The sequence below is a fragment of the Mytilus californianus genome, unplaced genomic scaffold, assembly GCF_021869535.1.
Source record: "Mytilus californianus isolate M0D057914Y unplaced genomic scaffold, xbMytCali1.0.p SCAF_11, whole genome shotgun sequence".
Lineage (NCBI taxonomy): Eukaryota > Metazoa > Mollusca > Bivalvia > Mytilida > Mytilidae > Mytilus > Mytilus californianus.
Genome location: NW_026262593.1, coordinates 11,512,700 through 11,529,032, shown reverse-complemented (window position 1 = coordinate 11,529,032; position 16,333 = coordinate 11,512,700). Strand labels below are relative to the sequence as shown.

The following is a 16,333-nucleotide window of genomic DNA, read 5'->3' as shown; positions in this document are numbered from 1 at the left end:
CAATACATGTATATCAAACGATAACATTTATAATTTTGTAAATAAAATCCACACCACAGAATTAGTCCTCTGTTTAAATAAACTAAAAAATGTTGCACTCAACAATCTACAAAAGACAAACAACAAATGTTACAAAAAATATTTAATACTGTTTTCGAATATATATGTGCTTAAGTTTATCTAACAAAACTACTTGTGTACATGCGAATGGTCAACGCCCTTATCGATAACTTCAAATCGAGTCCGCCGTATTTAAATACACTCAGGTTCATAAAACCGGTTACAATTCTATTGGTATATTAATAGAATTATCATACGATAAAATTCATCCGCCACGTACATAAATATATTTATATCATAGAAGTTTGAAATTTTCTTTCGCAAAATGATATAATTTAGGCAAAGTGAAAAAATGTCTGTGTTTCCTGTCACATAGTTCATTATTAAAAAGAATAGGGTCAATGAATGAGGTCAACCTTTAATGTGCTCAATTTTTCATAAGAGGTTTTAAATACTTGGAGGAGATACATTATGGCTTTAACAGCTAAAAAATAGGAATCAGGCTCAGTAGGGTTACCATGAAATACACAAGTATTATTATGTAATACTATATATTTAGGTCACTTCTGTAAATTTTATCTCATTTTGTATAAATAAAGCTGTTTTAAGGCATTCAAAAAAGCAAATCCAAGTATTGATTCCTAGAAAAAGTATATATTTTTTTTAATCCTTGAAATGTGGAGATACAAGAAATTTATATTTGAATTGGTGATATTGTTATAAAAATCAGTAGCTATGGCAACATATTGAAAATAATATTACTGAGTTTTAGTACAAATTAAGGGTGCCTTTTCAAAACTAACTGCTGAATACAATGTTTTATAAAATATCAGGCACTAACAAACAAAATAAGGAAGAAAGCATGTATTGAGGAGATGTGAGGGTAAAAAATAATAATGTATACCCTTTTCGATTCATTTATTCATGATTTTAGTTCCTAAATTTCGTGCAAAATTAGGTAACTTTGAAAATCAGCCAGCTGATCGTGAGGAGAGAACCCAACCTGGCAGGGGACTGAAACATTCTGGATACCTTTATGCATTTAAATTACACATGTTTACCATCACATATATAATATCAGTCTATGTATAAATGCTTTACTACATGTACATTTAACCAATATAACCACATAATTTCAACTTTTAATTTAAAGTTTTACATTTCCTGACCCTAATTTTGATGTTTTGATGAAATTTGGCAGATTTATCAAAATTCAAAATGGTTAATTTCAGAGGTTTCATACATCATGTACATGTACCTTGTATTATAGTAGAACCCTCCCCCTCCCCAATACTGAATTTGGCTTCCTTTTTTATAATATGGTAATTAATACTTATGCTTCTAATAAGAGGTGTTCTTGAAACAAGCCACTTAATGTACTGTATAATATGAAATTCACAATATTAATACTTCTATTTTATTAAAAAAAAGGGGCGACTTACATCATTTTTTGTAGATGTTCTACATGGTCTTTTCTATTTTTGTATTTCAAATTCAATATTTCATATTCATTTACCTGTCGCTAATTTGGTGTTAACATCAAATGTGCCTACACCTCTCTTGTGTTCTGTAGAGTAATGAGTTTTCCCTAGCCTTATGCGATTTACAGATTCACACATATGCCACTTTACATACACTATCCCTGTAACACCATATGGTCTAACGCCCAAAGAATTGTGCAAGTGTAAATTCATGGAACATTTGGTGCAGTGTTTTAACTGTTGTGCAATCAGATCAAGTTCACAGACATATCTACAATGGTCCAGTGGTAGTAAATTAGCTGGGAGAGCATCATCAAACAAGTCGTCAGAGTTACTTTTGAAATAAAGTTCAATTTCTTCATGAATCTCTGACTCTGGATTAGTGTTGTCACTTGTACAGTATGAATGATCAGACTCAAAGGAAAAGCTTGGTAATGGAGTAATTTCCTTCTTCTTGTTTCAGTTTTTGGTGAAAACCAATTCTTTAACACGTTTAAATTTAGAAATATTTGGGCTTTTTGAAAATTAACCATGTTTATTCCGTCGAATTTTCATATTGTTGGTAGCAGACGATGGTATAATTTTACGATTGTTGTTTTTATTTTAATGACAAACAATTTTTGTTTTTTGTAATATCATTGCAGTACTTACCCGATTATTTTCTTTGTTGCACGATGATAAGTAGTAAAGCTGTTTATAGGTATATCTAATTTAATATAGTGACTCAATATTCACTGAAATTAGTCTAGGTATCGACAAAAAGCAGCTCACTTCGTAGGAAAAATAGACTTCATCTCGCCATATATCTGAATTCTAGTCAAATCGGCACCCGGTATAGTCAAATCGGCACCTAATCAAATCAGCACCTGGTTAAATCGGTACCCAGTGTAGTCATTTCGGTACCCATGTTAAATATGTTGAATATACATTTTTTTTCAGTATTTTAAGCAAAAAGATTAAAATAAAGAATGTTTTGTCCAGAAATATTGACTTATAAACATTTTTGGGGGTTTCTGTATGGTTATTTTTTCGTTCAACTTAATGTGTATTCGAGGTATTGGATATTTGTTATGCATGTTTTAAACAGTTGAGCATTTTGCATGATTGTTGGTTTAATGCAGTTTAAACTTTCCTGAAATACCACATTAATTGCTGATTATTCTGCATGCGAGTTTGATTAAAAAGAACGTGTCAATGTGAGTATAATCAAGCTTGTGTTAAATGACAGGAAAATGTAAGTATAAGAATTATTCATTATGTCTGTTTTATTTAAAGATGAATATTTTGCATGCTCATTGGTTTATAGTTGATTAAACTTTCTAAAAGTACCAACTTTGTTGAATATTGGAAATGATTCAGAAACTCTTTATTGTCATGATTTGTTGTAAATATAACCAAAGCCTCTGCAAACAAAATAATTAAAAATTGAAAGATCATTTAGGCCTATACATATTTAGAATAATCTTTTTATATCAAATATTATCGGATGCCGAATTGACTATAAATTTAGGTGCCGATTTGAACAGATGCCGATTTAACCAGGTACCGATTTGACTTTTCTATAGATGCCGATTTGACAGGTGCCGATTTGACTTGAACCCATATACAGTCCTTGGATGGTGTAAACTTCCCACTCACACCATACACCATTACACCATTCACCATACACCATTACACCATACACCTTGTGCCATTACACCATACACGTTACACCTTTGCACCATACACCTTACACATTACACCATACACCATTCCCCATTCTATCTACACGATCCGAAATTACCCATAATGCAATTAAATTTCAAAGAAAGCGTGCGACTACAAAATTATTTATTTGATTTAAAAAACGAATTTTGATCACAATATTGTAAATTAATGTATAAAATTAAAATCTCCGTGGTCATGCCTATGATGGTTATATAAACAATACAGATTAAATATATATACATGTATTTGTAAATAAAGTACGCATAAAACTTTGCTTGTAATGCAAATTTATCCGCGATCTGCCTATCTATAAATTAAAAACGATATTGGTTACAATGCTATTATTATCGGTTTTAACATGTATCGTAAATCTTATAAACTTGGTTTTCAGATAAAATCGACAAACAATGCCAAAAATGAATACTTCAGGATGACTGGTACATGTACAACATGTACAACAAAATTATTTTAAGCATCAACCAAAACTGACCATATTTGCACTTATAATTATAAAATTGAGAATGGAAATGGGGAGTGTGTCAATCTGTTAATTTATATAGGGTTAAAAAATTTGGAAATATTTTTGCCCTCCTTTTATTAAAAATATTGTCTCGCTACAAAATTTCAGTAATTTTGATACCTCAGGCTGACTCATATAACAAAATTATTTAACTCATCAACCAAAACTGACCATAATATTTTCACTTTATTATATAGATCTATATAGCCGCATAGTAAATCAGCAATATTTTGATGTCAGGGTGGATTGTATAATACAAATGACAGCAACATTGCAAAACAACATGTACAATGACAAAAATTTGTCCCCATCAATCTAGATTGCCAGCATGTCCTCTTTTTATTCAATATATTGTCTCGCAACAAAATTTCAGTAGTTTTGATACCTCAGGTTGACTCGTATAACAAAATTATTTTAACGCATCAACAAAAACTGACCATATTTGCACTTTATTATGTATATCTTTAAAGCCACATAGTAAATCAGCAATATCTTGTTGTCAGGATGGATTGTATAACACAAATGACAGCAACAGTGTTATACAATGACAACAAAAATTTGTCCTGATCAATCTAGATAGCCAGCATGACCTCTTTTATTCAAAATATTGTCTCGCAAGAAAATTTCAGTAGTTTTGATACCTCAGGCTGACTCGTATAACAAAATTATTTTAAAGCATCAACCAAAACTGACCATATTTGCACTTTATCATGTAAATCTATATAGCCGCATAGTAAATCAGCAATATTTTGATGTCAGAATGGATTGTATAATACAAATGACAGCAACATTGCAACACAATGACGACAAAAAATATACCCATCAATTTAGATAGCCAGCATGTCCTCTTTTTAATTAAAATATGGTCTCGCAACAATTTTTCAGTAATTTTGATACCTAAGGCTGACTAGTATAACAAAATTATTTAAACGCATCAACAAAAACTGACCATATTTGCACTTTATTATGTATATCTATATAGCCGCATAGTAAATCAGCAATATTTTGATGTCAGGATGGATTGTATAATACAAATGACAGCAACATTGCAATACAATGGCAACAAAAATTTGTCCCCATCAATCTAGATAGCCAGCATGTCCTCTTTTTATTCAAAATATTGTCTCGTAAGAAAATTTCAGTAGTTTTGATACTTCAGGCTGACTTGTTTAACAAAATTATTTTAAAGCATCAACCAAAACTGACCATATTTGCACTTTTAATATTATGTATATCTATATAGCCACATAGTAAAGCAGCTATATTTTATTGTCAGAATGGGTTGCATTATACAAATGACAGCAACATTGCAACACAATGACAACAAAAATTATCCCCATCAATTAAGATTGCCAGCATGTCCTCTTTTTATTCAAAATATTGTCTCGCAAAAAAATTTCAGTAATTTTGATACCTAAGGCTGACTCGTATAACGAAATTATTTAAACGAATCAACCAAAACTGACCATATTTGCATTTTATTATTATGTAAATCTATATAGCCGCATAGTAAATCAGCAATATTTTGATGTCAGGATGGATTGTATTATACAAATGACAGCAACATTGCAATACAATGACAACAAAAATTTATTCCCATCAATCTAGATAGCCAGCATGTCCTCTTTTTATTCAAAATATTGTCACGCAACAAAATTTCAGTAGTTTTGATACCTCAGGCTGACTCGTATAACGAAATTATTTAAACGAATCAACCAAAACTGACCATATTTGCATTTTATTATTATGTAAATCTATATAGCCGCATAGTAAATCAGCAATATTTTGTTGTCAGAATGGATTGCCTTATACAAATGACAGCAACATTGCAACACAATGACAACAAAAATTTGTCCCCATCAATCTAGATTGCCAGCATGTCCTCTTTTTATTCAAAATATTGTGTCACAAGAAAATTTCAGTAGTTTTGATACCTCAGGCTGACTCATATAACAAAACTATTTTAAAGTATCAACCAAAACTGACCATATTTGCACTTTATTATGTAAATCTATATAGCCGCATAGTAAATCTGCAATATTTTGATGTCAGGATGGATTGTATAATACAAATGACAGCAACATTGCAATACAATGACAACAAAAATTTGTCCCCATCAATCTAGATAGCCAGCATGTCCTCTTTTTATTCAAAATATTGTCTCGTAAGAAAATTTCAGTAGTTTTGATACCTCAGGCTGACTTGTATAACAAAATTATTTTACAGCATCAACCAAAACTGACCATATTTGCACTTTTAATATTATGTATATCTATATAGCCACATAGTAAAGCAGCTATATTTTATTGTCAGAATGGATTGTATAATACAAATGACAGCAACATTGCAACACAATGACATCAAAAATTATCCCTATCAATTTAGATTGCCAGCATGTCCTCTTTTTATTCAAAATATTGTCTCGCAACAAAATTTCAGTAATTTTGATACCTAAGGCTGACTAGTATAACAAAATTATTGAAACGCATCAACAAAAACTGACCATATTTGCACATTATTATGTATATCTATATAGCCACATAGTAAATCAGCAATATTTTGATGTCAGGATGGATTGTATATAACAAATGACAGCAACATTGCAATACAATGACAACAAAAATTTATTCCCATCAATCTAGATAGCCAGCATGTCCTCTTTTTATTCAAAATATTGTCACGCAACAAAATTTCAGTAGTTTTGATACCTCAGGCTGACTCGTATAACAAAATTATTTAAACAAATCAACCAAAACTGACCATATTTGCATTTTATTATGTAAATCTATATAGCCGCATAGTAAATCAGCAATATTTTGTTGTCAGAATGGATTGCATAATACAAATGACAGCAACATTGCAACACAATGACAACAACAATTTATCCCCATCAATCTAGATTGCCAGCATGTCCTCTTTTTATTCAAAATATTGTGTCGCAAGAAAATTTCAGTAGTTTTGATACCTCAGGCTGACTCATATAACAAAACTTTTTTAAAGTATCAACCAAAACTGACCATATTTGCACTTTATTATGTAAATCTATATAGCCGCATAGTAAATCTGCAATATTTTGATGTCAGGATGGATTGTATAATACAAATGACAGCAACATTGCAATACAATGACAACAAAAATTTGTCCCCATCAATCTAGATAGCCAGCATGTCCTCTTTTTATTCAAAATATTGTCTCTTAAGAAAATTTCAGTAGTTTTGATACCTCAGGCTGACTTGTATAACAAAATTATTTTACAGCATCAACCAAAACTGACCATATTTGCACTTTTAATATTATGTATATCTATATAGCCACATAGTAAAGCAGCTATATTTTATTGTCAGAATGGATTGTATAATACAAATGACAGCAACATTGCAACACAATGACAACAAAAATTATCCCCATCAATTTAGATTGCCAGCATGTCCTCTTTTTATTCAAAATATTGTCTCGCAACAAAATTTCAGTAATTTTAATACCTAAGGCTGACTAGTATAACAAAATTATTTAAATGCATCAACAAAAACTGACCATATTTGCACATTATTATGTATATCTATAAAGCCACATAGTAAATCAGCAATATTTTGATGTCAGGATGGATTGTATAATACAAATGACAGCAACATTGCAATACAATGACAACAACAATTTGTTCCCATCAATCTAGATAGCCAGCATGTCCTCTTTTTATTCAAAATATTGTCTCGCAACAAAATTTCAGTAGTTTCGATATCTCAGGCTGACTCGTATAACAAAATTATTTAAACGAATCAACCAAAACTGACCATATTTGCACTTTATTATGTAAATCTATATAGCCGCATAGTAAACAACAATATTTTGATGTCAGAATGGATTGCATTATACAAATTAAATGACAGCAACATTGCAACACAATGACAACAAAAATTTGTCCCTATCAATCTACATGTAATTGGCCAGCATGTCCTCTTTTTATTCAAAATATTGTCTCGCATGAATATTTTAGTAGTTTTGATACCTCAGGCTGACTTGTATAACAAAATTATTTTAAAGCATCAGCCAAAACTGATCATATTAGCACTTTATTATGTCATGTATGTAAATCTATATAGCCGCATAGTAAATCAGCATATAGCCGCAAAGTAAATCAGCAATATTTTGATGTTAGGATGGATTGTATAATACAAATGACAGCAACACTGCAATACAATGACAACAAAAATTTTTCCCCATCAATCTAGATAGCCAGCATGTCCTCTTTTTATTAAAATATTGTCTCGCAAGAAAATTTCAGTAGTTTTGATACCTCAGGCTGACTCGTATAACAAAACTATTTTAAAGTATCAAACAAAACTGACCATATTTGCACTTTATTATGTAAATCTATATAGCGGCAGCAGCATAGTAAATCAGCAATATTTTGATGTCAGGATGGATTGTATAATACAAATGACAGCAACATTGCAATACAATGATAACAAAATCTTGTCCGCATTAATTTAGAGTGCCAGCATTTCATCTCTGTATTCGTTATATAAAACTGTCACTAAAGTCAGTATCAGTATCTGTATTTCCCACTTCCATGACTTCTGAATATGGACGGGTACATCACAGATTCCTTTTGGGCTATTGTGTGATGGGTTGGTCTGCACATAAATTAGTCGTGCTTGCTGAGGTGTGATGATTTAAACTCAGTAGTTCAGGATGGTTTGTATAATAAAACTATTCCACCTCATCATCCAACAGTGTGACTGACATGACAGATTTCATTTGTACTTTATAATGAAAAGCATGAGAAGTTCTAGCTCTTCTAGGAAAAGTATACTGTTAGTATATTATGTCGGTTGGTTGATTTTGTTGGTGGCTAAATATCAAGTGGCAAATATTTCATTCCGTTTCACATAAGTATATTTTTTCGGACGTTCAAGATATCATTTATAATCCGTAAAGACAAATCTAACTAAATTGACGAGATTGTTCATAATTATACAACACCTTATGTGCAATAACACTGTACAATTTTCCTTTGAACATTTTTTGGAAAACAGAATCGTAAATCCAAGGCAAACATAGGTGAATGACGATAAGATATTTATAAAGAGACTGTCAAAAGTGGGGAACGAAGCAACTTTAAAAATGATGTTGATAACCCGTGATATAAAAATACTGTTCCGATGCGTGGATAACCTTTCTATCCGCCTTCTAGTTTAAATAAAATCCTTTCTTTTATGATAACTGCATGTGATCACAAGTGTGTAATTTTAAAGCCATTGTTTAATGTAAATAAGAATATGAAAAAAAAAGATTTTTTAATATGTGTATATTAAATATATATGACATAGAGTCTAACGAGTAGAGTAATTTGCTTTACTGGGAAAAAAGAACAATAGGATTATTATTATTGTTTATGTTTACAATCCGAAAAATTAAAATAAAATGAACTTCGGTTTCAACCAATGAAATGTCGTACACCATTCATTCACACCATTCCCGATCGCACGTTACACAATCACACCATTCCTCATACACCATTACACCATTCCCCTTACACCATACACCATAGCACCATACACCTTCTACCATTGCACCATATGCCATACACCATTACACCATACACGTTATTTTGGGAAGTTTACACCATCCAAGGGCTGTATCTGTATGCCGGAAGTAAATGAAGACGACCGGAAATTACACAAATCGATTTTCAAAAAGAAAATATTGAAAACAATGATAGCAGATAGATATTTATCTGCAAATTTTATCATTCAATTATGTTATTGTCTCATAGGAAGTTTTCTTGTAATTTACGACAGCTTGCCTTAGTTACGGCAGTGATGCGCATCATTCTGCGCAGAAGGCGCGAACATTTGAACCCGCGAACCTCCTTAATTGTAATTTTTTCATGAAAAATAAACTTTCTATGTAGGTATGCTTTTTGTGATGTATATCTTCGATGACTATTTCTCTTAGATATCTTAAAGTAACAACAATCTTAAAGTAACAACAAAGTTTAGTCCATATTTGGTAATAATCTTTGTGTGGCTCGGTACTTTTACATCCCGCCTTTGTGTAATTGTGCAATGGTCATTTTTGTATTCTTGTCTTTCATTTTTGCTTATGTTCGTTTTATATATGCCATTTTGTTTTTCTTTGTTGACATATTTGTTTGTTTTTATAGTAATTAAGATTATAACACAATGTTGACTGCTGTATCCTATGTGTGTCATTTTTACCTCATATGTCTGGTTTTTCTCACGCATTGTTGTCAATATAATGGATATTTGACGACTGTCATAGCTAGTGAGAGGTGTGGCTATCTATAACACCGTGTTTAATCCACCATTTTTTACATAAGGAAACACCTGTACCAAGTCAGGTATATGACACTTGATAACGGACTTTCCTTTTTTGAATCTTTCTTGGAGTTCGGTATTTTTGTCATTGTACTTTTTAATTCTACTCCTATGTAAACAATTATACGTTAAAACCAATTAAAAGTGAATATAAATACACCACTTTAAATCCGCTACCTACAATGTATTCATGTGATTTAACACAAACATTGTTTTTTTTTTTATTACAGTAAACATAAAGACAGATTATATACATATATTTGAAGGATTAAAAACCTGGTTTTTTTCCCAATATAAATTGACATGAAGTAAATTGTTATATCACTATATCTATACACACAACGTGCATTATTTATACTCCTATATAATAGTCAATACATGTTTATGCATTAAAATCAATTAAAGGTGAATATAAATACATTGATTTTAAACCCATGTGATACAATGTATTCACGTCATTAAAACACATTTTTGTTATTTACATTAAATTGTTCACGTCTTAACAATAGAAAGATATTTTCCACGCAGGTAAACTATAAACAAATCATTTACTTCATAATTATCTTAAAGGGGTACTAGTTGTCAAATTCATGTTCACCGAAGTTGGATTTATAACCATGTAAAACATTTATCCAAATTATAAAAAGTCTAAAATGAACAATTAACAGGGCAAGGCCACGATGATATTTTGCTTCGTTTCGTGTGTATTTTAGTCTTAACACCATCTAATTAACTATCGAGTTGACCTCCGGAGACCCCCGATGGTCATTTAAGCGATATGAACATAAATATAGATATAAATAGAAAGCAGACTCTTGCAATTGGATTTTTCTAGGTCTGTTTAATTGATCTAATAGATTAAAAATATATGTTAACCGTCGTTTTACCCTGTATAAGAATGATATTTTTGTGGATCGAATCAGTCAATGAAATTATAATTACAGCTTTATTTAACCATAAACTGTCCATGCGTATCAATAACCATATAGCTTAGGATGACAAACGGCATTTTCTAAAATTTTAAAATCAGAGGAATTGATTTGATGAATTGATCTTGTAATTATAATTTGACTGATTGAAGTAAAATGAAGGGATTTTTTTGTGTTTTTTTTTATTGAGAAAATGAAATAACTTGCTTCTCAGATGCATATTTTGAACGAAATCAATATGTAATTTGTGGTTTTTATAAACAATTTAAAATGTTTAAAACATTGGAGATGTATCGTTACATCTCCAATGTTTTAGGTAAATGATGCAATTGCACTAGTGTTTATAAGTTAAAAATAATATGATTTATATGTTATTTTGCAGGTTATTGGTATAATACTGAAGAAGACAACTAAAAAGGTTTTTTTAATATGTACCATCAACAAACACCGTTTGTACCATTAGCATCACATTATCAACCTTTTTTACGACCTGTTTTTCCTTTGCAAACGCAATTTGTTCCACGGATTCATGCTACAGGTAATTTGTTGTGTGTGCGTTTTTATCGTTCAATGCATATTGACAACTCAAACATTTTTGAAATGAGCATAGTGCATAGCTCGAAAGAATGATGAACCTACACATCACTGTATTCAATTGGCATTATTTATTTGAACCATGATAAGATACAATTTCAAAGGGTAGCAGTTATTTGCCTATTTCAAATGATGTCCAGTGATTGTGAAATGGAACATGCTTGGGAATACAATTATCAACAGAACAATACAAACAATGGGTTAAATGGGTAACGGAATAAGCTACATAGTTCAGAAAATTTAAGCCTGAAAGCAGATATGCTATTGCATTTGACAATACAAAACCTGAATCAATAATACTTGTCTTTATATCTATGTACAGAGATTGTTTGTTTTGTTTTACAGACAACGTAGAATGTCTAGCTGGATATACCATTGTCAGATTGCTTGGTCAGGGAGGATTTGGAAAAGTATATTTAGCCCAAGATAATATAACCAAACGTTGTTATGCAATAAAATGTACAACAGCAAAGAACCAACAGTCACAGTCAGAGTCGGTAGGCTTTTTAATCTCTAATACATCCTGTATTGTTAATTATATTATGTTGTATTGTATAAACTGTACATGAGCATTAATATATTCGAGAAACAAATTTAGCGATATGTCGTCTGTCTGTTAAGTTCCGAGCATGACCTATTCTCGAATATGACTTTTATAACGAGTGTGAATTTGCATTGCTATACGACGTGTCTCGGTATTTTGTACATCCAACACTCATGTTTTTATATTTGATGTCTCTGTTATGGTTCTGGATAATGTGTTATGTCTTATCGTTTGTAGTCCAAATAATTATAAAATAGCCTTTCAATACCATCATTGTTTGGACTGGTATTGTGAAAAAAATTGTATAAAGTTCGCGAGTGTATGTTCGTTACGTAAGTGCGTCATTGCTTGTGATGTCCTGTGGTGTCTGTCGTTGGTGAAAGATGTTCGTTGTTGTTCTCTGCGGTTTGCATGTTGTGTCGACTATTATATTATGTGTTGTGCGTGTCTCTGTGATGAGTGTTCTTTTGTGTGTTTGTGCTCTGTTTCTATCACGTGGTTTTTTGTCATTTTAGAGATATATGTTTTTTTAGCATTGTCATATAAGCCGGAGGTTAGGCTAGCCATAAAACCAGGTTCAACACAACTTTTTGAAATTTTTGGTCTTCAATGCTCTTTAACTTTATACTTGTTTGGCTTTTTAACTATTTTGATCTGAGCGTCACTGATGAGTCTTATGCAGACGAAACGCGCGTCTGGCGTATCAAATTATAAACCTGGTACCTTTGATAACTATTTACACCACTGGGTCGATGCCACTGCTGGTGGACGTTTCGTCCCCGAGGGTATCACCAGCCTAGTAGTCAGCACTTCGGTGCTGACATGCATATAAATTATATGGTCATTTTTATAAATTTACTGTTTGCAAAATTATGAATTATTCGAAATACTAAGGATCTTCTTATCCCAGGCATAGAATACCTTAGCCGTATTTGGCACAACTTTCTGGAATTTTTGGTCTTCAATGCTCTTTAACTTTATACTTGTTTGGCTTTTTAACTATTTTGATCTGAGCGTCACTGATGAGTCTTATGCAGACGAAATGGCGTCTGGCGTTTCAAATTATAAGCCTGGTACCTTTAATAACTATCAACCCATCATTTTTTCTTAAAATGTCCTGTTCCAAGTCAGGAATATGGCAGTTGTTATCAAATAGTTCGTTTCTATTTATGTTGGCGTTTGTTTTTGTTGCACTTCAGTGTTCCTGTTGTTCCTTTGTTTTCGCCATATAGTTGATTTGTTTACCTCGATTTTAGTTTGTAACCTGGTTTTGTCAATTGATATAAAACACTTTGTAATATTATTCCGAAAAAAAGACAGAGTAACCATATTCACACAGTAAATAAAACAGTTGCAAACGTGAATAATTTTCTTGGAAAATTCTTACTGAAATATAAAAAGCTGAACTTCATAGATGTTATACGGAATTTCTAAAAAGAAAATGGAACAGTTAATTGTACGTATGTCAATTTTACCTATTATCTCTGTTTGTTTTGTTCACACATCGTTGTCAATATAATGGAATTTGATGCGACTGTCATACAAGTGAGTGGTTTAGCTTGCTATAAAACCAGGTTTAATCCACCATTTTCTACATAGGAAAATGCCTGTACCAAGTCAGGAATATGACAATTGTTATCCATTTGTTTGATGTGTTTGTGCTTTTGATTTTGCCATTTGATTAGGGACATTCCTTTTTGAATTTTCCTCGGAGTTCAGTATTTTTGTGATTTTACTTTTTGTTCTGTATTGAAGTTTTTTAAATCATCATTATGACTTAGTTTGCTAATTTATTCTTATGGTCATCAATATGCATCGCTATATTTTGTTTAGATATATTTTTAGAAGTTTCTAAATAACAGGAGTGTTTCGTCCAGGGCAACATTTTGTACCAATTTTAAAGAAGGGTCTAAGTGTTTTATAGATTTTTCTTTCCATGTTTCTGTTTAATCAGCCACTATTAATTCAAATATCACAAAAATATTAATCCTTACTTATTACACCCCTATATAATTAACAGTATGTGACAATAAACTATGAAGTTTTAAATTAATAAGAAAAAGAAAAGACACTAGTGTTGTCGTTTTTTTCTTTCTATTACATCTATTTTCTGTTATGATTGTTAGCCATTCGTAAAACATGTCCACCTCGATTTTTTTAAAACTTAATTTATGATCTGTGATACCTAGTGTATATGTTAACAAGACGGGAAAAAAGACAGTTCAGAATTGCCGGAATCCACCTCAACCTAAGTTGTATCAGTAGATAGATCAGCGTTGCGTTTTTCCGTCAACGTTAAACGTAATTAAATTCTTAAAGTCTTAGGATATGCTATGTTCATATCATTGGTCTACCAACACATACCAAGATTGATACAATTACACCTACAGCCTACTTGTTTTGGATTTGTCGACAAAGATACATCTCATTGTACTTCGAGGAACTATATTTATTTGTTGAACAATTGTTTATGACCGAAGGGTTTTTGTTGTAAATCATTTTGTCATATTTTGTTGTCTTTCATGGTTGTGTTTTGTTTGCTTTTTCTTCTAGGGGTTTGGTTTTTAAAAACAAATCTTATGTTGGGCAAAGGCATGTGACCTTTTAAGGGGCGCATGGTTTAATAATTTCTGGTTGCTATGCTGTGTGGTTGGCTGTTCAATAGCATGTGATATAATATAGATATGCAGTGTCGAATGTAGGAGGCATAGACTACCCATTTAATTGGCATAAAATCATAAAAACAATTGTTGCCCAGCTACACTTGCTTCTATTTTAACCCTTATGATCAGTAAAGCTTCATTTCTTAAACCCTTGATCTGTCACTTGTAACAAAAACTTAAATGAGATGCGTATGGTAATTTGAACCAAATTTAAGTTTTTTAAAGGTAATTATCATTATCGATGCAAATAATTGTGTGAGTGCCCATTAAATCTGTCCAAGCATACCAAAGTGATGGAACATCATGTGAAATATTTACCTTAATCATACATTTAAAAATGCTGTAATTCTTGAACGATATGCATTATTTTAATTGGAAAGGGAACCTCCTTTTATCTATCTCAACAACAGCGCAAAAAGTGAAGGAAATCAATCCAAGCACACTTGATTAAGTATGTGATATGTGAAAAATGTGCAATGTTGTATGAAGAAACTCTCATAACTTTAGAATGACAAGAGCATGTATATTTGATCAAATCTAGCCTTGTGATACAACGACAAATTGTGTTCTTGTTTAACATTTGAACAAATATCTAATGTTTCATAAACAAATTAAAAACCTCGAGAACTTCAAAACTTTAAATCGTCAAAATCAAAAGGGACCTTTTTTTCTTTAGTCCTAATCTTCTGATAAATACCTATCAAAGGTGATACAAAAAAGTGAGACGAGATATAACACAAAGTAAGTAAACTTTGAATTACAGAAATGCATAACAAATTGTGACAACAGGTCAACTAAACACAAATGTACGATTTGAGAGCACTCACAATTACTGAAAGCTAGTTAAAAGCCAAAAACAATGTCTAAATCTAGAAAAAGACAACTGCTGCTGCTTATTTAAAGTTAATATAAAAAAAGAAAATACGGTATGATTGCCAATGAGACAACTCTTCACAAGAGACCAAATGACACAGAAATTAACAGCTATGGGTCACCGTACGGCCTTCAGCTATGAGAAAAGCCCATACCGCATAGTCTGCTATAAAAGGCCCCGAAATGACAAATGTAAAACATTTCAAACGAGAAAACTAACGACCTTATTTATGTACAAAAAAATGAACGAAAAAAAATATGTAACACATCAACAAACGACAACAACTGAATAACAGGCTCCTTACTTGGGACAGGCACATACATCACTGTACATACAGAATGTCGTGGGTTTAATCATTTTAGCGGGATCTCCCCCTAACCTGGATAGTGGTATAACGGTACAAGTTCCATTTAGGTAATTTCGGTAGTATAGTTAGAGAAATATATCATCAAGACAACGGTAGGTATTGTTGAATGTGTCAACCAAATGTAACAATGACGTGTCTGAGTTAGGCCATAAACTGTGATTCATAGCAACACATGAAAAATCCTGCTATGAAATGGGCCTAATTGGTGCCTTTAGGAATACCTACTACCTGTCGATACATATTATCGTCGAAA

General features: G+C 31.7%; 1 protein-coding gene across 1 annotated transcript in view; it reads left to right on the top strand.

Moving 5' to 3' along the window:
• LOC127720792 (cyclin-dependent kinase 1-B-like) overlaps positions 1–16,333 on the top strand; it is a 47,785-nt gene that overhangs the window by 4,135 nt on the left and 27,317 nt on the right. Inside the window, exons 2-3 of the mRNA XM_052227543.1 lie at positions 11,421–11,576; positions 11,978–12,129. Of these exons, the coding sequence (XP_052083503.1) occupies positions 11,468–11,576; positions 11,978–12,129 (261 nt within the window). The 5' untranslated portion in view covers positions 11,421–11,467. The remainder of the gene's footprint in view (positions 1–11,420; positions 11,577–11,977; positions 12,130–16,333) is intronic.